The 23794-nt window shown below is 37.1% G+C and overlaps 1 protein-coding gene across 1 annotated transcript in view; it reads left to right on the top strand.

Moving 5' to 3' along the window:
• The window catches only part of CWF19L2 (CWF19 like cell cycle control factor 2), a 70662-nt gene that overhangs the window by 34842 nt on the left and 12026 nt on the right, over positions 1-23794 (top strand). Inside the window, exons 11-13 of the mRNA XM_008922751.2 lie at positions 5511-5636; positions 6780-6917; positions 23407-23619. Coding sequence (XP_008920999.1) covers positions 5511-5636; positions 6780-6917; positions 23407-23619 — 477 coding nt within the window. The remainder of the gene's footprint in view (positions 1-5510; positions 5637-6779; positions 6918-23406; positions 23620-23794) is intronic.

The following is a 23794-nucleotide window of genomic DNA, read 5'->3' as shown; positions in this document are numbered from 1 at the left end:
GGAAAAGGAGACAGTGGATGGAAGAAATAGCTGCATCCATTACTCTGAGAAGTGCTAGATGCCTTCTAGACACTTAGTTAATATTATAACATAAGGACAGACTTTTCTAGAGAGGAATAAGACAATATTCAAACAATTTCCACTGACCATAGACTGTAAGAGAAATGAGACAGGTGGCGTACTTAGTGCAGCATCTGATTTTTCCCTATAAAGTGTTTGGTTGTGGAAGTTTGTTCCTTGATGAAGATTATTGCTGAGCTTTGTTATTCCTTCATTACACTGTACTTGTATACCACTTGAGTGTAGCTCCTGGTAAACATTTGCAGACAGCTCTCAGTTCACGCAGCATCCAGCTTTTTGTTGGCTCAGTAATTAAAAAAAAAGTTTGTTTTTTTCTGGCTCTGGTTGTTCCCTATCCCACAATATGCTGACTCTTAAAATGTATTTTATTCCCTTTAGCTAACAGCATTAAAAAGCAGTTCTAATTGAGTAGATCCTATCTGAGATGTTTGGCCTGATTACTCCCTTTGTTCATCTACTCCAGTGTCTCAAATTAAGCTCTGCACCTAGTGCAGCAGAGCTTTTCTACTTTGTCCTGCTGGATTATGGAACAGGCAGCATCTCTGGAGAGTTCAAAAATCTTTTTCAGAACTGCATTTTATTTATTTATGTATTTAGTTTAAAGCTTTTATCTTTCAAAACCAGACTTGCTGTCTTTGTTTTGTTCAGTTGGGTGTTAATCGCTCTATAGTGGTTTGTACATTTGGTGAGAACAACTGTGTACTTTGCATATTTAATTGGCCTGAAGTAAAAATTCATGTTCCTTAATTAATGGCAACAAACAATTCCTCACTCACTCTGGCAATACACACTATTTTTGTTCATTTCAGACTGTAAATTATATTGTTAGTTTAACAAGATTCAGGGATAGTGACTGAGCCTCTTCTCCAGTTTCAACTTTAACATTTCACAATATGTGTCATATTTCAAGTACTTTAATATATATTTTTAAAGCTATGTTATATTTATATTAATAGAGGTATTATTTATCTGGTGATAATTATTAAAGAGTAATTGTTATATCACAATCACCATATAGGTGTTAGTTACCATATGCCATGTCATATACTCATAGGAATGCAAATATATAAATGTGTAAAGAAAATATCAACAGATAAAATGAGAGCAGTAAGTAACTTTTGCAGTTAGATTGGTATCCACACTCCTTTACATCCTTCAGAAAAGTCTGTTACTTCTGTGAGTCATGGCTTTTTTCCTGCAAAGGCTCTGTCACAGTATGCCGTATTTGTTCAAGTGTAGAGGAATTTGGGTTTTTATTATACTTGTGTGAACTTGTCCATTACATTGCCCTGGAATTCCCCAAATCAGCCTTTGGCACATTTTTAAGGGTTTATATTGTATTTACCACTTTCCATTATTTTTGTACTGAGACCTATTTAAAGGTTATAATGCATGTGGAAGAATGTGGACATTATATATTGGAAGTCATTTTTGGGACCCCTAGTGAAAATCATTGCTTCATGGCAGCTTGCTTGAGAACTCCTTTTACTGATATTTCAGTTTAAAGATGATTTATAAAGTTTATTCTGTTTATTCTTTTTTTTTTAAAGGTTGTTGAATAGAAAAGTCTTATGTTTAGAATGCAAATAATTAATTTATTACTCAAATTTCATCTGATAATGCTATAACTATTTGAACGTCTTTTGTTTTCTACCAGAAAGCTTTCTGCTTCTGATGTATTTAGAAATAGCTTTAGTAATTATTGTTAGTAAGATCCTCCTAAAAATCAACTTTTGCCTTACCTTTTTATGTTAATATAATTAGTGTCTGTTGTTATGTTGTGTTTTTAATTCAGTTCTATTTAGACAGGATTCTGACTTCTGAAGGATGTCTTTACCTCTAATAACATCTTTAATTTTCTGAATAATCATGCCTGTCATGGATCCATTGGATTCATCTCAGTTCCTAGTATGCTAAACTATTAGTCTCTAATAAGACTGCACTTTGTTTTCATTCTGTCCATGATTAGTTGATCCTTTTGTCTGCTCCTTTTAATTTCTCTTTGATGGACAACTTCTATTTTTTCGTACTTGGTATTCTAAAGCTAAAAATTAATTTTTTACCTTTTCCTTTTCTCTGGAAAATTAAATCTAAATATATTATGGTCAGTATTACATGCTTTGTGTCAGGACTCAGGAGTCTTTGAAATTAGGGGGAAAAAACCCCCAAGCCCTATAAAATACAAAATACCTTGCCAGCTGTAGAGTTCTGAAGCAAAGAATTCAGTATGTGCTATATCTACTGCCCCCTACCCCACTCCTGTCTCTGTCTCCACTCATTCTGTGGTTCAGATCCAGAAAATACTTTTCTACTGCCTTTATGTTAGTGTGTTGGCATGTAGAAATGAGAAGAAAAAAAAGAAAATCAGATATTGTTAGGATCTAATGTTTTGGAGCCCGTCTTCAAAGGCAGATAAAAAAGTCCGACATGTAGAACACCTTTGTGAATTCCATTGATTTTTGGAAACTAACAGCTTGCGCAGTCCTTTTTGAAACGTCTGTCTTTTAAGAATTTTAGTGAAGACAAATCTTGGGGTGGATGACTTTAAAAGGAATTAGATGCTTGTAAGTTGACTTAAGAATCTGATATTTACTGTTCTTTGTCATTGTTGAAGCACTGCTGTTGTAATGTCTGTTGGTGAATAATCTAACAAGTAACCATTTCTGAGGGGTCCTGTGTATGTGAAGTCCTCACTCAGGCGTGTCTTTCCACTCATTCAACTCCTGTTACCTGCTGCCCCTTGTGTGGATTTGACCAGTCCTCTTGGGAGAGCTGCTGGATCCCTGTGTGGCCACGTGGGCATTGTAGGTTTGGGACAAGGTGGTATTTTTCCTCTAGAGAAATCTGTTTCATTTCAAACTAATTAGCAATGCTCTGGATTTTTGAGTTTTCCCTGCAATATCTGTGGTTATGTCTTCAGCTTCCAAACTGAAGAGAGAACTTTGGCTTACCTAGGCAGCTTTTTGGTCCATAACTTCTACCTTCTTCAGCTTGGAAAGATAGATTTTTCTTGGAAAAATGTAATTAAGCCATTGAAACTATCGTACTTCAGTATCTACAGAGTTTTCAGACTTTATTTGGGTTTCTGGGATAAGCTTTGCTTAGTCAAAGATGGCAGGTATAAAGCAGTCTGGTAGAAAATAGCTTCAAATTGAGATTAATACAGTTGTTTATAAGAGTTGACAAAGGCTGTCCTAATATCATCAGATTTAGTAGTGACCCCATTATGTGCTCTAATTTGATCATCTGATTTAACTAAACATCTTTGGAGAGTAATCAGGAAGTTCTCAGGCTTTAAAAATATTTTTTAAATAATTCTTAATATTTTAGAAAATTAAATACTTTTCTGGTGCAGAATTTCTGCCTTTTCTTCATATGTATGTGTATATATATCTTAGGTAAGTTTGAGAACACCCCTGTGAAGTGGGGGCCCTATGAAGGGCCTTCCATGAGAACTGGTTCTGTAATATTTTGTGGGACTGGAGTGAAGGTGGTCATTCTGTTCCCCAGGTGTTTCTTCTTTACTTTTTTGAAGATGACTGTATACATTCACCTTTTTCCAAAAGCATCCACTGCTACTCCTCAGATGTGATTGGGAGAGACCTCTTTTCCCATGTGATATATGCATCCCATCTAGCTCCCTAAGCTGGCATATTTCAAGTTGCTTACCCGGGCCTCAAGTTGATCCTTCTATCAGGTATACTTCTGTCCTCCAAGCTCTACTGGTAGGCACTGGGGCCTGAGAAGCCCAAGGGCAGACTTTGCTGCTAAGGACTGGCAAAGATATTGAGTGTCTTAACCTCTTTCATGGCCTTTCCTCTCTCGACAGCAGACCTCTGTTGTCCTTGTTTGTAGGTGAATATCCAATATGCTTGTAGAATCCCTTTTTGCTTTTTTTCCATCTCTTGCTAGTTTCGTCTTCAACTGTGGTTTTCTATTCTATGCCTGTATGCCTGGAAAGTGCTTCTGGGGTCCTCCTGGGTAACTTCTCAGATTTCACCTTCTGTAAGCTTCCTTATTGCTTTCTGAGTTTTGTTTGAAGTTCCCCATTTAGCCAAGTGGGGATAGCAGATGAAATGGTCCCTTCTCATCCTCTGTGGGGGTTTTCCTTGAAGATCAACCAGCTTTCTTTGACACCTTGACATTCATGACCATTGCTCATGAAATCCAGCCAAGCAGATCCCTGAATAAGTTGAAGTCTGTTTTTCTATAATCCAGGATTATTTTTCCTTTCTTGCCTTACTCACTTTCCTTAGAATCTTAAACTCCACTATCTTATTGCTGTAGCCAAGGGAACGACTGACTTCCATATCCCTGATTAGGCTATTTTTTTTAAAATTTATGACTAGAAAATTCAGAAGAGCACTCTTAGTTAATTTGTTTGGCATTTGTCCTTAGTGCTTTTGAAATCTATATTGCTTGTGCCCTACTGAGTTGCTCTTCCAACCAATGAACTGGTAGTTCTATTCTACCCTGAGGATCAAGGGTAAGCGTGTGAAAGCTTCCCTTGTTGCCCTGTCTTATCTGTGCCTCTTACCTCACATCTCCAGCACCTCAAGAGTTTGGTTTAAGTTTAGAAGCTACCCTGCTCATGATTTCCAAGTTTCTTTTGGTATGTAGAAGCTGTAATTAAATACATGTGCAATTTATATGAGATTGAATGAGTTTACCATCCAAAAGCAAATGACTTATTTGACATAGGTCAGGTGAATGCTTGTTATTGTTTCCATATATTTTGGCACACAAACAGATGATTTAAATGTTGTCATTTCTACCTCAGTCTACAATTTAACTTGACCTAAATAATAAATGTACATCTATTTATCTGTTTCTTCATCACCATAGAGACACTTGTGTTGAGCTCTTTGTATTTCCTATTTTGCATATCCTGCAATCAAGATTTAAAAAATTTCGGTATTACAGTTTGTTAAAAATGACAGGAAACAAAAGTGTGATCTGATGGAATGTGTTGAAAACCAGTAGCTAAGGTTTTGGCTAGTTTATTAGCCAAGTTTTGAAATGAAAAAAAACCCATTAAACACAGAAAAACTCCTTTTCAGATGGTTTTTGGGAATACACTCTTATAAAGATGGTGTGGTATATCAATTCAGTATTATCTGTTTCAGTCTTCATATGCATTGTATTTCTTCTGGGGATGAAGTGTAAGAGAGAAAACTAAAGAATACAAACTTGGTTCTTTGGAAAGTATTTATTAACTCTGCACTTAACTAACTGAATATATTTTTGATATTCTGTACTTTTTGAATGTGAAAAAGAGTACCTTGTTAAGGTAATGCTATCTGCTTTGAATTACAATGAACACACGAAATGTGAAGAATCTGTTATTTAATATTTAGCATTTTAAACATTTATTTAATGTGGTTTGTCTGAGCCATCTGTTTTAAAATATGCCTTAAAACCTGACACAGGCTTCAAGCCGTCAAGAAGATGAACAAGTGGTCCTTGTCAGAACAGATGAGAGTGGAATGGCATGGCCTGTGACTGGACCAGCTGAACCACAAGAGGCAAAAGGAGGACGGAGAAAGCGACAGATGGTAAGTTTTACAAGTGTGAGTATTAAAGTGTAATTATTAAATAATTTTGTAGTTTTACTTTGGTGATGCCATAATTAATGAGTGTCTTATCAGAATGTCAATAGGTAGCTAAAATGTTTCTTTCAGAAGATGATTGTAATTAAGTGCTAGAGTGCATATTTATTAAGCATATATTAAGTTTATTTTCAGATTGTATTTCCCTAGGGATCACTTTACAGCTTACTTAAATGCACATTCATGGAAAAGTAGGTTTTTCAAGTTATCACGGTCTCTTAGCCAAGTAGTTTATATTCCGTAAAGTTATGTAAATAATGAAGATTAGCAGAGCTGAATATTTCCAAAATAAGAAAGATTTTACCAAGATACTCAGGGGCTAATTTTACTTTTCTTCTAATAAAAAAAAATGGCTACTGCTAGTAATAATAATCATGACCCAATCTTTGTAAGAAAGTGCTTTGGGGAACAAGAAGTTTGTTCTTGATTAGCAGGACAGATCATTTTGCAGCAGTGCTATGGAGGAGCAAAAGGCATAAGAGACCAAGGAATTTGTTGTCATCCTCCTGTTGTTTCCATTTTAGAAAATGCCATCTTGCTGTGTGTTAATGACCATTCCCTGTGCTCCTTCAGAATTTAGTTAAGTCATAAGCTAAAGGACATCTGTTCTCTTGTGCACTCTGTCTAAGATGGCAACATTTCCCAGCAGAGGTAGCATATTCATACAAGTTTTCAGTACACTCTGTGATTACTGTGTTTCAGTAGTATCTGTGATGTTACAAAAACTTTTGAATTGTCAATAATAAAAATTACTTTTTAGAATATTTCATTTTTGTGAGCTTATTAACTGTTTCAGTGAATTACTATACATCTTCCCTGAGTGATAATGTTGTAGCTCTGATACCTTAAGGATATAAAGGATATAGTGATTGTGGAAAGAGGCTACATTTTTATTTATACATACTGATGCAGTTGAAGAAGGGGAAGATATTATTTTCCTTAGATAAAATGAAGCAGTCAGCCCAGTTGTTTCAGATGTGCTTAGCTTGATTCATGATTCTTTAAACTTGTTGAAATTATTAGGATCTGAATTTTATAACTGGTCTTTCTCATTAGGTAAATATTTAATTTTAATATGTTTGTTTCCAGGTCCCTACTCATGTAGATAAAGAGAGAGTACGGTATTTTCAGGATGATGATAATACGGACCTGAAGGATTTGGTCAAAAACGAGAAGATGAGGACAGCAGAGGATCAAAACTCACTGTTCATGCGTATGGCATCAAAGGTAACGTGTCGTGTGTGTGTATTTCTAATTAAACATGTCATTATTAGAAATATCAAGGAGAATATGAGGCCCGAGTGCTCTAGGTATGTTGCTTTTGGTTGAGAATTCTTACTGTCTTCAAGTCTGTTGTAATATGATCCTCGAGATGTCATCAAAGTGATGGAAACGTGCACACATGCAGGAAATGTGGTGTATTCAGTTCCTTCATAGATGTGTTTGCATTGTTCCTTTGCCTGTAGAATTTGACATGGTTGAGGTGAACACTTTTAAAGTGTATTGTATATTAATAACTTATGCCCAACAAAGCAGATTTTCCCCAGATTAGTGACAGAGAAAAGCACAATTTTCTTTGTGTTTAGAATGTCACTTATATCTAGAAGTTAAAAGAGTCAATGAGATTTGAAGCAAACTACATGAATTTCTGTCAGGATGACTTGGATAATGAGATAATTCATGCTTACAGGCTACACAGATTTATGCAGTATGGTTCCACGAGTGATTCCACTTTTAAGAGCAACCAGCTCACAGACAGATTCTGCAGCCCAAATGGAATTATTATTTTCTGTCATCCAAATTGAGTAATAAGGCATACTTTTTGCACTTGATATGCAAGTGTTTACAGGGACGATTTCCAATACCTACAACATATGGTTTCTCTAGCAATTTTTACTATGTTACTACCCCAATATTTTATACATCACCAAACAGGTTCTGAAAAAGATTGTTTGCATGGAATTAAGTATCATCACAGACAGAATTTTATTTTTCCATTTATCTGAGGCAGACAAGATCCCAGAGAGTAGATTTTGGTTGTTGGTTTGTTGGTTTTTTTTGGTTTTTTTTTTTTTTTTAATTTTTGAAAATTAGGCTTCATCAGATGGAACTTAAAATAATTGTAAAAGACATGATAGTGCCAGTAGAAAATATTTAGCTTGATGCCATAAACCTTCTGCCAGGAAGTTCTTCTGGAGAGATTATCTGAACTTAGTGTGGTTTATGCATCTTCTCATTCAGCTGCCTCTGGTAGAAGTTCTCATTCTATCCCACTGACATACTCAAAAAAAATTATACCCTTGGGGTCCAGTTAAACAAACATGACTTGTTGCCAGTATTTAATTTCTTTCTTTACCTTCCTGTCCTAAAAAAAACCCAAACACACAAAAATTTTCTTCATGACTTGTGCAGTGGTGCAGACTGTTAGCATTTATTAATCAGCATATCTGTCATGCAAACACTTTAAAGTAAACGGAAGTTTAAGGACACAATCAAACTTTGTACTGTCCACATCAAATGATAAAAAGCATAACAGAGAGAAATGCCATTTTCTCAAGGACCTTCTTCATCTTGTGTTGTTTCGTCTCCATTAAGTATTCTCGTTATGAGAGATAACTTTCATGATAAATGGTGCTTGGGGGGCGTGTGTATGAATGTCTATATTAAAACATAAGTGGAATGGACTTTAAAGAAATTCTTTAACTCACATATGGGCATTGAAGGTGAGTTTGTAAATCCATATCAGCATGTCATTCTGAAATTACTATTAACGTACTCAATTTGTTCTCTGTTTAGTGCTTTCGTGTGGCTGCTTCCACTGAACAGTTTAGAGGGTTGCTTTTTGTGCTCTTGACTCTTTTCAGGAATGTGTAAATAAAACCAGGCTAATTTGAGCTTCCTGAGTTTTGGTAATAGCAAATGTTTGCAGAGCCCCTATGAAGACGTAGTAGGAAGTGCTTTCAAAAAGAGAAATTTTTTTTGCATGTATTTTTCCAAATGCAAATAAAAGACCATTCAGACTTCTTTTCTGAGAAATGTGTGTATTTATCCAGTAATTTGCTTGTCTTGCCTTTGGACTTTCTAAACTTTTTAAAAAATATTGTTTGTCTATTGGTGTATTTATTGATTCCAAGTTTCTTCACTTCAAAATGGAAAATTACTTTTGACTCTTAGAGCCCTGAACTGTTGTTCAGCTGCCCTTGGTTTTGTTTTTGTAATTTTGACATTAATAATGCAAGAAAGACTACCAAACTTGAAGGGAGATCAAAGATTTCTATATTATTTAGTTTTGTAAGTCTTCAAAGGCAAAAATTCTGATAATTTTTACTCGTAATTTTTTGTTCTGTTCTATTTTTTTTTCTATTCAATTTTGAAATGCTGATCATTTTCGAAGTTCTTGATGACTGAGACACGTAATGCAAGAGCAGCTATATGAGAGATTCACTCAGCCCAGTATTCTCTATGCAACAGTGACTGCATAGGAGAAAGAGAATAAGAACAGGTCACACTTCCAGTGATGCAGTTTGTACTTTCCTGGCATTTAGCAATTTGGAGGTTTTAATGCTACCTCCTTACCTGATATCTTTCTCTGGTTTATGAATAGTTATGTGAATTGGGGATTAGACTGAATATCCCGTTACTTCCTTTTGGTGGCTCCTCATCTTCCATTTTATCACCTGTACCTGTTGTTAAAAGGCATGAGCTATAACTGAATTTAAAGAAAACAGAAAACCACATCCTGTATGTGTAACATCTTGGGTTAGCATTCTTGTACCTGTAGCCAGCTCCTCTAGGAACTAGTTACTTGCACTGTAAGGATTTCTGGGGCAGTGGTAAAACTTGATCAGTCTAAGAGTGGTACAGAAATGACCTGGTACAGTATGTAACTGGTTTAAAAATACAAATTTGGTACAAATGAGGGTAAACTTTGGGAACTGAACTTCTTTATCCATGTAGTAGAATAAAATGAAATGCAGCATTTAGCTTCTATAAAGAAGCAATTATGAAGAAACTTAGAGTCTCTTTAGTGGGAGTTTAAAATGAGTACATAAAGGGAAAATGCTTGCAGATGTATGTCACTGGTGAAAACCTTCTAAGGGAGTGAACACCCTCTCAAAACAGGATAAAATTTTGATTGTTTTTATTTAAAAATAATCCAGTGGTGGGAGAACAGAAGAAAAAAGAGCTTCTGGAGGTTGACGGAAAAATCAAAATAAGAACCCAACCATTATTTAAAAAGTACTTCTCATGTCCAAGTAAGGAGAATGAAAAAGAGAGTGAGCCTAGCAGGCTTAGAAGGCAGTTTTGATGAGAATGGGGAGAAAATTATCTTGAGGGAATTTAAGTAATTATTTTGCGTTTGCTAAAAAGTAAAAAACTAGGAGTTAGATTCATTGAAAGCAAGAAACCAGCAGGAATGTGGTGTTTAAAAACGCGATCAAGGGTTAATTAGAGCATTTAGAAAAGATAAGTGCATGCTGGAAAGATTAATGAACTATTTGCATTAATACCCTCTATAAATGAGATCAGAGCGATTGTTTTGCATGAACCATTATTTACATAAAATAAGCGGAAAAACTGTCTCAAGTTGTGTCAGTAAAATTAATTTTAGTTCAAATTTATAGAAATCCAATCTTTTAAAATGAAAGTCGAATTTGAGATGAATAATAATCAGTGACTAAAACTGAATAATCCTCACTTAAGTGAGGAAGTGAGAGAAGTCAGGTGTGACATGCTCAGCTGTGAACTTACGAGTGTTATCTTTATTCACCCTGAGGAACAGAAGATGGCAAGTATAACGGCAATCTTTAAAAAGAGAACAGAGGGCAGGAGTAAATGGTAATTTTTTTTAATTAAAGGAGGTTACCAGTGGATTTGTCAGGAATTTCTTCTGTTCAACATGTACATAAACCATCTAGAGGAAGAGATACTTTATGATCTGAGAATTAGTTATTGTTATGTAAATATGCATGACTGTCAAAAATAGAGGTCACTGTAAATTGTAGAATTTCAAACTACAAAGCTGGAATTTTTCTAACATTGTGAAACATATCTGAACTGATTCTTAAGATTCACTTTAGAGAGTTTCTTGAGAGATGTACATATTTTAGTGATGTGAGTTATCTGTTCTATTTTAAATGCTATTGGAAATACATTATGGGTATAAAAGGAATTAAAATGTCTAGCTCAGACACAGGAGATTATGCTATAGACAGAAAGAGATCCCATCGTAGGTATTGAGGCAATAAATTCAGATGAAAGTCAGAGTTGATGAATGCAAAATTATGGTAATTGTTGAAGCTGCGTGAAGCCATGACTGTGCATATACCACGAGAGGCTGTTGATGCTTGATTTGAGAGTCATATTGTGAGTCTGCAAACATCATCTCCATGCTGGTGGGATTAAAAAGAGAAACAGAATTTTGGAGGTTGTGAAAAGGGAGAATTTAGGACCAATTTAAAGTGTATAAGGCTACTGTAGTGCACCCATGGTGCACCCATATCTTGAATGCTACCCACTCTGGTAATGCGTACTTTGTGGTCAGAGGCACAGAATGGTGGCCATTTGAAGAAAACCTAAGTAAACAAAATTTCTTCAGCCCGGGGGGTGGGTAGGTGAGCAGGGGAAGGCAATGGCTAGACTAGAACAACTGGCATAAGAGTTTAATAGAAAACAACAGGTTTTGTTTGTCATGTGGGAAGTGGTCACAGAACAGAGTTTGATGTGAATTGGGACTTCTTTTTCAGTGAAGAAGGACATTGTAGAATTTGTGCTGTAGAGCATGAGATGCTGTGGAGGCCTTAATTATAAGTGGGAGCAAAAAAAAGGTATAGCAACTTTGTGAAATACAGTTTCATTGGTAAATATTAAACAGGGAGATCTAGATAGGCTTTTGGCTCAGGATTTCCACAATGGTATGCTGAGCTGCAAATACATAGCAGAAGAGTCAGCTCTATGAGCTTCATTTATGCTTTCCCCCATATGTTTTAACCCTTGCTGGAGATTGATTTGCCAACATAAAGCAATCACAATGGGTAAACTAGCAACTGAGTTTAGTATGTTCCATTCTAAAGGCTTTTTTCTTTTTTTTTCTTTGTTGTTTTGTTTGGTTTTTTAAGGATAAAATTTCTTAATAATTTTACATGAATGTATTATGTTTCCTGGCTTATGCAACTGCTTTATTTTAGTTTTAGAAGGCTCTGAAGTTCCTATGGACTTCAGTGAGCTTTGGGTCAGATGCTATGTAATGTGGTTTTTTTTTGTTACTAGGCAAAGATATACTATATCACATTATTTTATTAGAACAAGCTTCTTGAATGGACACCTAACTTTTGAATAATCTTTTAAGATTGAGCTGTATTACTTATTTACTAGCTAAGTGTACTGGAGAATCTGCTCAAAGTAGATGTTTTGTCAATTACTGTTGCAATGTCCAAATTCTAATTCATGGTACTGTAGTCCTTCCGCCCCATGCAATGTCACATTTAGGTTTTGAAGGTATTTTTGTGTGGCTTTCATAGAAAGAAGCATCATAGATGCCAGTTGTTCTTCTCTGTTAAGATCTGAAATGCTTTTGGTAGTTTCTGTACAGGTGATTCCCAGCTCTTGTCACCACAAAATACGATGGTCTTCCCCAGATGGTGATTGTTTCTTGATCTTAAATTAAGAAACAAACTCCTAGGCATCCTGAGGTTTCCATGTCTTTCCATGTCTGTAGAATGCATTCTTATTCACGGCATAACAAGATCAGTGTTGGCGTTGAAGTGTTGGCAGCAGTCTGAAAAATTTGAGTGTGATCACAGATATTCTAGATGCTTTATTTATGTACTTTATAAGCCTTTACTACATAGAGTATCTGCATTAAGATCTGGGGCTCAGTGAGGTAGTCTTCAAAATTCTTCCATCTCTCCTCAGTGCATTCAGCAAGGTATTTTATGTCCAGCAGGAAGTCTAGCAACCAAATCTCTTCTGTCAGTTTTAGTTTGATAACATAGTACACGAATTTGACACATATGAATTAATTGCTCTTTGTGCCTTCATCTGAGAAGTGGAAAAATCCACAAAAATTAATCTGTCGTGTTTCAGAAGAGCGGTGGGAGGAAACTGCTGCAAGTCTATAGGAGATCCTATTGGATGGGAGAAGGGAGATCCTGTCCCTTAAATTCTGTTCAATAATTTCATTCATCTTCTTGGTCTGAACTGACTGCAGCACTATTATTTCCTTCATGGATTTTCCCAGGGCTTTTATCACTTTCCCAGACTATGCCAAAAAGATAATTCCAGCCATGTGGCTGTTGAGTATGGGGTAAATAGGCACTGCTCTCAGAAATGGGAATGGAATAAGAAAGTCACACCGGCATGTTTTATGGCTTTTACACATGCTCTGCTCTAGATGAGTGTTACTTTCCTGATATTTAGTGTTTTAATGGTATTTCAAATGAGATACAGGCTAGTTGTTATGAATCTCTGAAGATAATGACATAACTGCAGTTTTATAAAGGGAGATGGGGATGTTGAAATAGAAGGATATAATTCATGAAAGGATTTACTTTCTTAGATGGGACTTGGAAGAAATGTCAGTACACAGACTCAAAATCTCTATCCATAAAACCTCTGTCTAATCCCATTGGCATGTGAAGGTCTATATAATGTTGTCTCATACCTGACTCCCACTCAGATTCACAGACTAAGCATCTGTTGTGGTCAAGCCATATTTGTTCTCATTAAGTCTTTTTCCCAAGGTTTTCGTTTCTCAAGAGGTCCACAAAATCAGATGGAGAGAATATGCCATCTCCTTGCTATTTGTTTACCTGTTGAGTCTTCATTTTAAATTTATATTCCGATTTATGATTTCCCTCTTGCCCATCCTTCTTTTTTTAGTCATGGTTCTAATACAGCCCAATTGTGCTTGAGGCTATTACCTCCTGTTACCTTTTGGCTTCTGTTCAGAGGAGGCTGATGTGGACATCAGTTACCTCAGACGGTTTGAAATAGAGCCTCTCCCACAGCCACCCCATGCATGCTATTATGTCACATTTATTAAGCTGATGAAAAAGGCCCTGTCACGTGAAAGGTAGGAGTTTAGATTTTCAGTCGTTGGTCCCTCAGGGAAGTTGAGACTCTGGTGTCTAACAGTCTGTCAGCATCTCGTAAGGAGACCCTTTGCCAATAGATTCACAAGATCGGAGGTTACCAAAACCTCCCTTGTTAGTGGGAGCTCAGGACACCACAGCGGGTCCTGCCAAGGTGTTTGTCGCTGCCGGCAACTGCAAGGACTTGCTTTAACAGTTTACGGGAAAACACTTCTTATTAATACAAATTGTGACAAATTAATAAGATTCGAAGGTTGTTGGTGGTAGGGTCTGCAAAAATATGTTTTAAAGCAATGTACGTATATTAAGCAAGCACAAGCTCTGATATGAAGCAATCTAACTAATATGCTATGGGGTGAGCACAAGCAAAAGCTCTACTCCTAAAAGCAGCATTTTACATTTAACACGCATAGAGTGTATTTCTCACCCAGGGTGTCCCTCTGGGGGAGGAGAAGACGGACTCAGCCCATTGACTGATCCCAGCAGTTTTGGTGGAGGTCTTCTCCCACTTTCTCCCTATCCCCAACTTACTTTTATACTATTTTCTTTATATTTGGGAGGAGTTTGAGTGTCTCTAGTCATAAATACCTTTTATTTCTGATTGGTGTATTTAATGGGAGGGGGAGCGGTGGTTGTGGTTTGGCACCTGAGGAGGAGTTTGACACAGTTGTTGCTTTCAGCAGCAGAACATCTTGATTCTCCCTTATCAGACAGATACTGTATGGTCTCAGTACACAATGTTCTCCCATTCTGTTGGGATTAGAATGGAGGGGGGCCACATACTTCCACTTTGTTCCACACTCCGTTCTGTTTCTGTGAGCAGATGTTTATCGTTGTACTGGGGAGCATGTCAACCTCAGTCCATCAAGGAGCTGCAGCTGCTTTTTACCTTATAATTCTGAATCCCCTCTAGGTTTAACTCTATCCATCATCCCACAGGCCCAAATCTTTAATTTACAGTGGTGAAAAAAGCTTTCTTCAAACAAAAATTTAAACTCCAACACTAATCTTTTTGATATATGGAAAAGAAGCAGGCCTTAAAGTTTGATTCTTTCATGTTTCACTGTTATGTCTAAAGGAAAAAAAATCCACCTGTTTGAAGTTACAGTGTTTTTACTTTTAACTTTATTCAACTTGGAAAGCGGTTTGGGTTCTTACTATTATAGAAGCATGCAATAGGATTAAAAAAAGTCAGCAAAACATTTGAAAACTGTTGTGGGTTTTTTTTTTTTTTTTACATTACTGTTTTAGAGTACAGAATATGTGTGAAGTCTTAGGTTTTCACTACTGATAGTTTTAAGTACCCTGTAGTTCCTTCAGCTCTTGACTGTTGTAAGTAGTTCAATTTTCTCAAATTCATGCTGTTAAGACTTATATAATTCTTTCACTTATGTCAGTAGATGCTTGTGGGTGTATAGAGACTGATTTCCAGAACATTACCTCAATAACAATTACCTTCTATTTGTATGTATAAATTCTACTAAGGCATTTCTGTTCTTTTTGATTATGTTTTACTAAAAGAAAGTGAGAATGATTATTTTGTGTTGCTCATCAGGCCATTTTAATTTTGGCCATAAACTCCTTTTATTTAAAAGTCTCTGCAGCAATCCCTAACATGAATTTCAACAGTGAAAAATACAAAACTTTATTAATAATACTGACCTTCCTTTATGGATTTAGCCAAGAGATATGCTGGTATTACAGGTTTGCAAAAAGGGTTTGCATGTTACCTTTCATTGGTTCTGTAAAATGGAAAATTGCTTTCAGCCTTATCATTTTTACTTGCTGTGCAAACCTACCTGTTGCACAGCTTTGCATTTCCATCACCATGAACCAAAATAATAGTCTAGAAAAAAAATTTAGAAGCTAAAGTGAAAAATGCAGAATGCTTGCTGTTTGTTGTTATGTAATAAAGCTTTTTCTCCTCTTTCTTCACATAGTGAAACCATTCTGGTACACTAGTTAATAGACATGATAAAACTCTAACAGAGCTCTAGTGCACTGTTGTTTTTTACATTTACTTAGAGATCATGTTCATGGTTTGCTGCAAAAAAATTAATATGAAAACCCAAGACAAAATAATTTCAAACACCTTGTTCTTTGACTGCTACATTTTAGTTCAATGCAGTAAACAGTTTTCTGTGAATATTGAGTGGACACAAAGTTAAAGCTGTTACTGCATTTGGAAACAAATCAGCAGCAGTCACAGCTGGATTAGGAAAGAAAACCTGGGGACAGTAAGAGCTATGTAGTTGCAGCCCATTTTAAATGAGTGCATAAGCATTCTTCTGGAATTATGTTAGAATTACAAGATGTGTTGCAAATGAAGGCTTGTGCAGAACAGTCTTTTCTAGGCATTAAAATTATGGCCAGGGTTAACTGTAAAGTTAAATGCTAATAACACTTTTAATAGCAGAATTCTATGTCTGAAGGTGTTTTGTTTGGTTGACACTTCATTTCGTTGATTTGCATATAAAGTTTGATCTGTCCTATTAGCTAATTATAACAAAATCTGCAGTTTTAATTTCAAATAGAAACAAACCATTGAGCAGTACTCTGTTGTCTCCTTATTGTTTGACCTCTGCTGCTCAAAGGTAGTCCTGAACTACCTTGCTCATCGACATGGCTGATAACCTTTTCCTGTCAGTGACATAGGCCTTGAAAGCACTCTATGCATTGATATGTTAAAATCTTTTGATACTATGTATTTAGAATATTGTTTATTTCCCTGGGATGATAGGTGTTGGAAGTGCCTGTTTCCTGAATTATATGTTGAATTAAACCTACAAATTTAGATGTCTGTGCTTGCAGGGAGATCAGAGTTGTAGTAAAGTTTACATTATAATGTTCTGCCTTGATTTGGCTTAAGCAAATGCTATTTGAAATCAGAAGGACTTTTCAGAGGTGATCTTGTTGTTAACAATAGGTGCCAAATGCTGAATAAATTTAAATGTAATGAGATGTATTCTTATGTCTCCGAGGTTTGTATTCTAAAATAATAGTTTATTCTCCTTTATCGCAGCTTCCCAAAATATATTATGATACAATATTCCACAAATATTAACTCTGTCATTTAAAGTTGAAGACGTCAGTGTTGCCATGACAATTTAAACCCAAACTGATACATTTTATACAATCTATAGCCTTTTTTTTCCCCACAAATTTCCCAAGCAGATGCACTTTTATTAGCTTATATGGAAGTAACTCCTGCTATGATTGCGTTAGCAAGAAGACAGGAAAAGCAAAAGTTCAATAGTTGCGTACAAAATGGAACAAGCAAATAAGCAGAAAAATAACTGTACAAAAAAAGCTGAAAATAGCCAATACTGGAACCATGCACGTGTCTTTTGTTGCTGTGCTAATTGTGTTTAATAGAATTTCCTGTTTTATCCACAGATTTGCAGAAGGGGAAAAATTGTACTTGAGGTATTATATAGGTATAATCTCTGATGATTAGGAGTTCTGTCTCTTAGCATTTCCTTTCAGTATCACAATGATATTAAATTCTTAAGTAGGGCTTTTTTTTCCGAAGGGCCACCCAAAGAGCAAGTGAAAGCAGCAGAGGGAGCGATAAGAGACACAACGCCCAGCACACTTCAAATGTAGCGTGTAGGCAGCCAGCAGTGTATAAGACTCCAGGGGTTTTACTGTGGAATAAAAAAAGCAGAATTGGTTTAAAATTAAACTGTGAGATACAGTTCCAGTGGTCTGAATGTAGGCTGGCAGAAAAACAAGACTGACCCTACAGTCTACCATGTACAGGTTTGCAAGAGTTACTTTAGGAAGTAGCCCAGTGCCCAGGTGCCTGATGGCTTCACTAACATAACAAATTAAAAACGACATAAATTATTTTATAAACAGAATGTTATATAATGAAATTATTCATGTAATATAATCATATTGTTCATGGTAATTATCATGTTAAGGATTTAATCAGCAAATAACAACACTGTAATTTTTCTCTCTCTCAAATCATTCTCCTGTATGCACAGTCAGATGCTTATTTCTTTCTAAAACCCTGTGCTGAATGGTTAGAGATCTCTCTCCTTTTTCTTGGGTTTTGACCACATTTGCACTGTATTTGAGCTGTCCAAATGAGATCCCAGAGGGCTTCTGAGAGAAGTTTGGATGCCTTCCCTGACTGCTGTTTAAATGTTTGTGTATTACAGGCCTTTCTTGGCCAGGGTAAGCAAAATTGTGATGCTGTTCTGTTGATAAAACCAAAAGTGCATCCTGGTTGTGGAAAATGGACCATTCTTTATTGGATGTGGAGGGAATATAGTTACCAAAGATAAGGAAAAGGCTGAGGTACTTAACACCTTCTTTGCTTCAGTTTTCAACAATAAGACAGGTCATCCTCAGGATAACTGGCCTCCTGAGCTGGTAGACAGGGATGGGGAGCAGAATAGCCCCCCTGTAAGCCAGGAGGAAGCAGTTAGCGACCTGCTGAGCCACTTGGATCTTCACAACTCTATGGGACCAGATGGGATCCATCCTAGGGTGATGAGGGAGCTGGTGGAAGAAGTTTGCCAAGCTGCTTTCCATCATTTATCGTCAGTCCTGGCTCACTGGGGAGATCCCATATGACTGGAAATTGGCCAATGTGATGGCCATCCATAAGAAAGGCTGGAAAGAGGATGTGGGAAACTACAGGCCTGTCAGCCTGACCTCGATGCCCAGCAAGGTGATGGAACAGATCATCTTGAGTGTAATCACACAGCACCTACAGGACAGCCAGGGGATCAGACCCAGCCAGCACGGGTTTAGGAAGGGTAGGTCCTGCCTGACCAACCTGATCTCCTTTTATGATCAGATGACCTGTCTGGTGGATGAGGGGAAGGCTGTGGATGTTTCTGCCTGAACTTCAACAAAGCCTTTGACACCATCTCCCACAGCATACTCCTGGAAAAGCTGGCAGCCCATGGCTTGGACAGGGGCCCTCTGTGCTGGGTTAGGAACTGGCTGGAGGGCCAGGTCCAGAGAGTGGTGGTGAACGGGGCTGCATCCAGTTGGTGACCGGTCACTAGTGGTGTCCCCCAGGGATCAGTGTTGGGCCCAGTCCTGTTTAATATCTTTACTGATGATCTACATGAGGGGATTGAGTCCATCATTAGCAAATTTGCAGATGACACCAAGTGGAGGGGGAGTGTCAATCTGCTGGAGGGTAGGAGGGCTCTGCAGAGGCACCTGGGCAGGCTGGATAAATGGGCTTAATCCAGCGATACGAGGTTCAACAAGGCCAAGTGCTGGGTCCTACACTTTGGTCACAAGAAACCCCAGCAGCGCTACAGGCTGGGCACAGAGTGGCTGGAGAGCAGCCAGGCAGAAAGGGACCTGGGAGTTTGGATTTGACAGGAAGCTGAACGGGAACCAGCAGTGTGCCCAGGTGGCCAAGAAGGCCAATGGCATCCTGGCCTGGATCAGAAACAGTGTGGCCAGCAGGACCAGGGAAGTGATTCTTCCCCTGTACTCAGCACTGGTGAGGCCACACCTTGAGTACTGTGTCCAGCTCTGGGCCCTTCAGTTTAGGAAGGATATTGAGGTGCTTGAGTGTGTCCAAAGAAAGGCAATGGGGTTGGTGAAGAGACTGGAGCAGAAGTCCTATGAGGAGAGGCTGAGGAAGCTGGGGTTGTTTAGCCTGGAGAAGAGGAGGCTCAGGGGAGACCTCATCACTCTACAACTACCTGAAAGAAGTCGGTCTCTTCTCCCAGGCAAAGTAGGACAAGAAGGCACAGTCTTAAGCTGCATCGGGGAGATTTAGATTAGACATTTTGTTCACAGAAGGAGTGATTTGGCATTGGAATGGGCTGCCCAGGAAAGTGGTGGATTCTCTGTCCCTGGAGGTGTTTAAGAAAAGACTGAACACAGTCAGTCTCAAATGCCATGGTCTATTTGACAAGGTGGTGTTCGGTCATAGGTTGGACTCATGATCTCAGAGGTGTTTTCCAACCTAGTTGATTCTGTGATTCTGTCGGATGGTAGAAAGGATGCAGTTGCACAATTACACTGTGAAATGTGGGAGGCAGTGTCATTTTGCCTGGTGCTAAGAGTCCTAAAGCCTGTGTGTTAATCAGTGCTTGCCAAAAGAGAAGGGAAAGTTGGAAAAATGAGGGTGCATAGGAAGGAAGAACATGGCAGATAAGCCCAGAACAAAGTAAATGAAATAGGAAAAAGAAGACTGGGGACTGCAGAGGTGATCTGTCTAAGCATGTCAGCTTAGCTCAGCTCTCAGCTTTGGCCAGTGTCTGATAGAAAAAAGGACGTCAGGTGCACTGCCTTTATAGATATCTGAATTTCCTGTTTTAGGAATTTTAGACAATTCAATGATGTTTTGTAGGACATCCTGACTTTAAACTAATATATCAAAGCAACTTCCTGCTTCTTTCTGATCTCTGTACAGCACCTGAGCAGGAAGGACAGTACTAAGCAACATAAGTACAGTAAGGGAACTAAATGCACAACTGAATGCACTGACTTTCATGTTTAGCAGGTTTGGTGCTGCATCTGTGATGCAGGACAGCAGCTTTCCAGCAACTCTAGTACATCAGCATAATTCCTTGTTTGGATGTGTACTAACTCTGTCTTTTGAATGGAAGAAGATATGTGTGAAAGAAATCAGTTTTTAAATTATTACTTGCTTTCCTAATGGCATTTTGGAGAACACTTTCTTCTTGTTCTTTCAATTCTCCTTTAACTTTTTTGGAGAGATTTAGTTATAGCCCAGTAATGCAATTGGCAGAACACATTGGGCGCCTTATTGTTCAAATTGGAGTATAAATGTTTTAAAACAGAATTTCCATTTTCTTCCTGAATAACTTTTTTTAAAAGGCCAGTATTTAGAGTAGCAGTTGAAGAGTACTCTGTAATCTGCCATGGTAGCAGCTACATTGTATTTTATTTCACTTTTGACACTGATATTTGGCATTTGTAGGACTTGAGAGGGAATCGTATTTAAGGAATTCTAGCTTTTAAAATTTTTATTTTTTTTATTGGTACTGACCAGGAATATGTTAGTCATGTTCATTGCTACTTTTGCAGTATTGCAGAGTAAAGTGTCATTAGTGTTTGTTTGATTGTTTGTTTTTAAGATAGAAAACATTTCTGAATAGATTTTCCCACTTATGTATCTTATTTCAGTAGAAGTATGAATTCTTGCTGGATGATATTTTTGCCTGATTTTCATTTTCTGTACTTCCTGAACTGTTTTGAGGTAGTTGGAAGGACACTGTGGTAATAGGAAAGTTGCAAAAAAATTCTTATTCCTTTCATAGCTGCTATTAAAAGTGAAAATATATCTTATTTTAACACTCTTTTAAAGTAATCTAAAGCATGTGATAAAACACATCAAGAAATGAGGATTCACAGGAGCAGGGTGACCATCTGTAACTTGGTCTCTTTGTCTCAGAAGTGCAATTTAATAGCACTGTGAATTAATGTGCTAGACTTACGACCTGAATAAAAGTCTTATAAACATCTCTTTAAAGGTATGAAAAAGGGGAAAAAAGTAGCCTGTTGTTTTTACACTTTGTCCTTGTCTGTTTTTATTCACCAAGGGAAGGGGATAGTTCTTGAAGAGCATCCAAGTGGGCCTGAATTATTAATGACTATGCTTTTTTTATTGCACAAGTAGGTTGAACTTTTTTCTAAGACCCTGCTTACTTCAAGCACTTACTTAATGTCTTTGAAGCTGGGGTGTTGGTTTCTTGAACTGCATTGCATTCTTATTATCTTCTGTTATTCATTAATATTGCAGTAGGATCTATAATTTTGTTCCTGGTAGAGACTCTGTGGTAGAGGTAATCTGAACCTGATCTGTGAATATACCTTCTCTGAATATCCCTTTACTATGTCTTTTCTCCCCAGAATTGTACATTTCGGCCTACCGTTTCTTGATTTTTTACTTCTCCAAAGTAAACTTAGGTTTATTTTACTTCCTTCCCCAATATACTTCATCTAGGTCTGTTGACCAACATATATTACATCTTAAACCAAAAGTGCAGTGTTGTCTGGGTCCCATGTCTCTAACTGTATGAAGAACACTTCTACACATCTTATTATTTCCAGGAAAAATCCAAAATTTTTTTAAGACTCTCCACTGATTTGCTCTAGCCTGATACACATACCTTGGGTGGGATCCAGGCTGCACTAGGAGCTTACACTGAATTTGTTGTGGAGACACTTGTACCATTTCTTTAGCAATTCTTGGAGCAGAACTACTCATACATAAAAATGCCAAGACTGAAGAACCAGCACCTCCAATATCAAGAAATCTGTATAGCATAGTGTTTTTTTTCTCCCTGTCATTTTGATAAGCAGATGACTGAAACTATCCAAGATAAAAAAATCAAATATAGCATGAAAATATTGCAGCACTGGGATTTCATTTAAAGTGAAAAATTTGAAAAAATTCTTCTGAGTGCTCTTTACATTTGCTTTAGCTGTAAGTTTTGACTGTTTAGGGTATTAATGGTACATAATTTTAAAGTTGTGTAGAGTGGTCAAAGCAGAAAATGGAGAAGTACTTTCCCAAGTAATTTAAAAAGTTAATCTTTGCAGTCAAGATTTGCGAAGTCTTGATTTAGGCAAGATGTCATGGGATTTGTTTGTAATCCCCCAAAATATTTATAAAGCCTAATTTTATATATATATGAGTATGAGTATTCTGTGAGTTATGAAGCTTAGTGAATCTACTGCCATTTGGGTTTGAGTCCCATGATCCCCATAATTTCCTTTTCATTCATTGTCTCACTTCTTACTATGTCCTCTGTCTCCTTGTGTCTCCTTCAGTTCCTCCAGTTTATGTCTACAGAGTCCATCCCTTTCAAATATCATTTAGGTGAGAGGTGAGACCTATTCAGTATGTGTAGGTTTCTACTATTAAGATCCTGTAAGATACCACTTATCCTGAAGACTGTCTTCACATCAAATTTGGTATTTTCAGAGTTTCCTTTGACATGTGGCACATTTAACTAAAATACAGCAATGAATGAGCAAACACAAAACCTCCAAATCATTCAGCCTTGTTTCTGGTGATGTGCTAGTTGTGTTTGTTATTTGTATTTAGAAACAGGTGCACTCAGAAAAACTTAGTATTGAAGGGAAAGACTGTTTCCTTCACAAAGTGACTTAGTACTGTTCATTTGACAAGAAAAACTGTTGGCATATTTTCACAGAATGTGAATTTGAGTTGCAGAGTCATGGTCTAGTTATTTCACAAAAGATGATTTAATGGTAGTTGTAATAGGAGAGGAGAAGCAGAAAGGAGAGGGAAAGATATATGATAATATATGATATAAAAAATTGGGCACATATTTAAAGATAGCTGAAGTTATGTAGAAATAATATTGAAATACCTAGTCCTTAACTTGGAATGGAATATAGTAATATGCTGTTCTCACTGCTGTCACTCATTTACATTTTAATATCTGTGCTGCCTGAGATTGTGTATGACTGCTCTCAGGAGATGCACCTGATGATTGCATCTACTGCGGATGCTATATGAGGGGAAGAATTGCTGCTGCTTACATCCTTTATGCTTTTCTCAGTAGAAGATACTACAAAGAGCTAGGTATTTTTTCTCTCTTGTTTATATATATTTGCAATTTTTCTTTGTATTCTTTCAGCTCATGGAGAAAACTGACAGAGACTACTACACTCTGGATGACATGTTTGTTTCCAAAGCAGCCAAAAGAGCACGTAGTGGGGAAGAGGAAGAAATACAAAGAAGAAAAGCAATACAGGAGCACCAGCAGCTTGCTGCACGCATGGAAAAGTGCCCATATTGTTTTGATAGCAGTGCACTTTCTAAACATCTTATTATTGCAATTGGCACCAAGGTAAGAAAATAGCAATTAACAAAATGTAGAAACAAAAAAAGAAATTATGTTAGAGGGCTTTAAGAATGAAATTGCTTCTATGGAATTATCTTATTTTCCTTGCCCTTCCAGTTGCTTCCACAAATTTGTCAAGGGTGAGGGAGAAAAAGATATAAATCTCTCATGAATTTTAAAG

This window comes from Manacus vitellinus, unplaced genomic scaffold, assembly GCF_001715985.3.
Source record: "Manacus vitellinus isolate BGI_N305 unplaced genomic scaffold, ASM171598v3 scaffold_2_pilon, whole genome shotgun sequence".
NCBI classification, from domain to species: Eukaryota; Metazoa; Chordata; class Aves; order Passeriformes; family Pipridae; genus Manacus; species Manacus vitellinus.
Note: the sequence above shows the minus strand (reverse complement) of the source record. Positions and strands in the feature narration are given on the sequence as shown.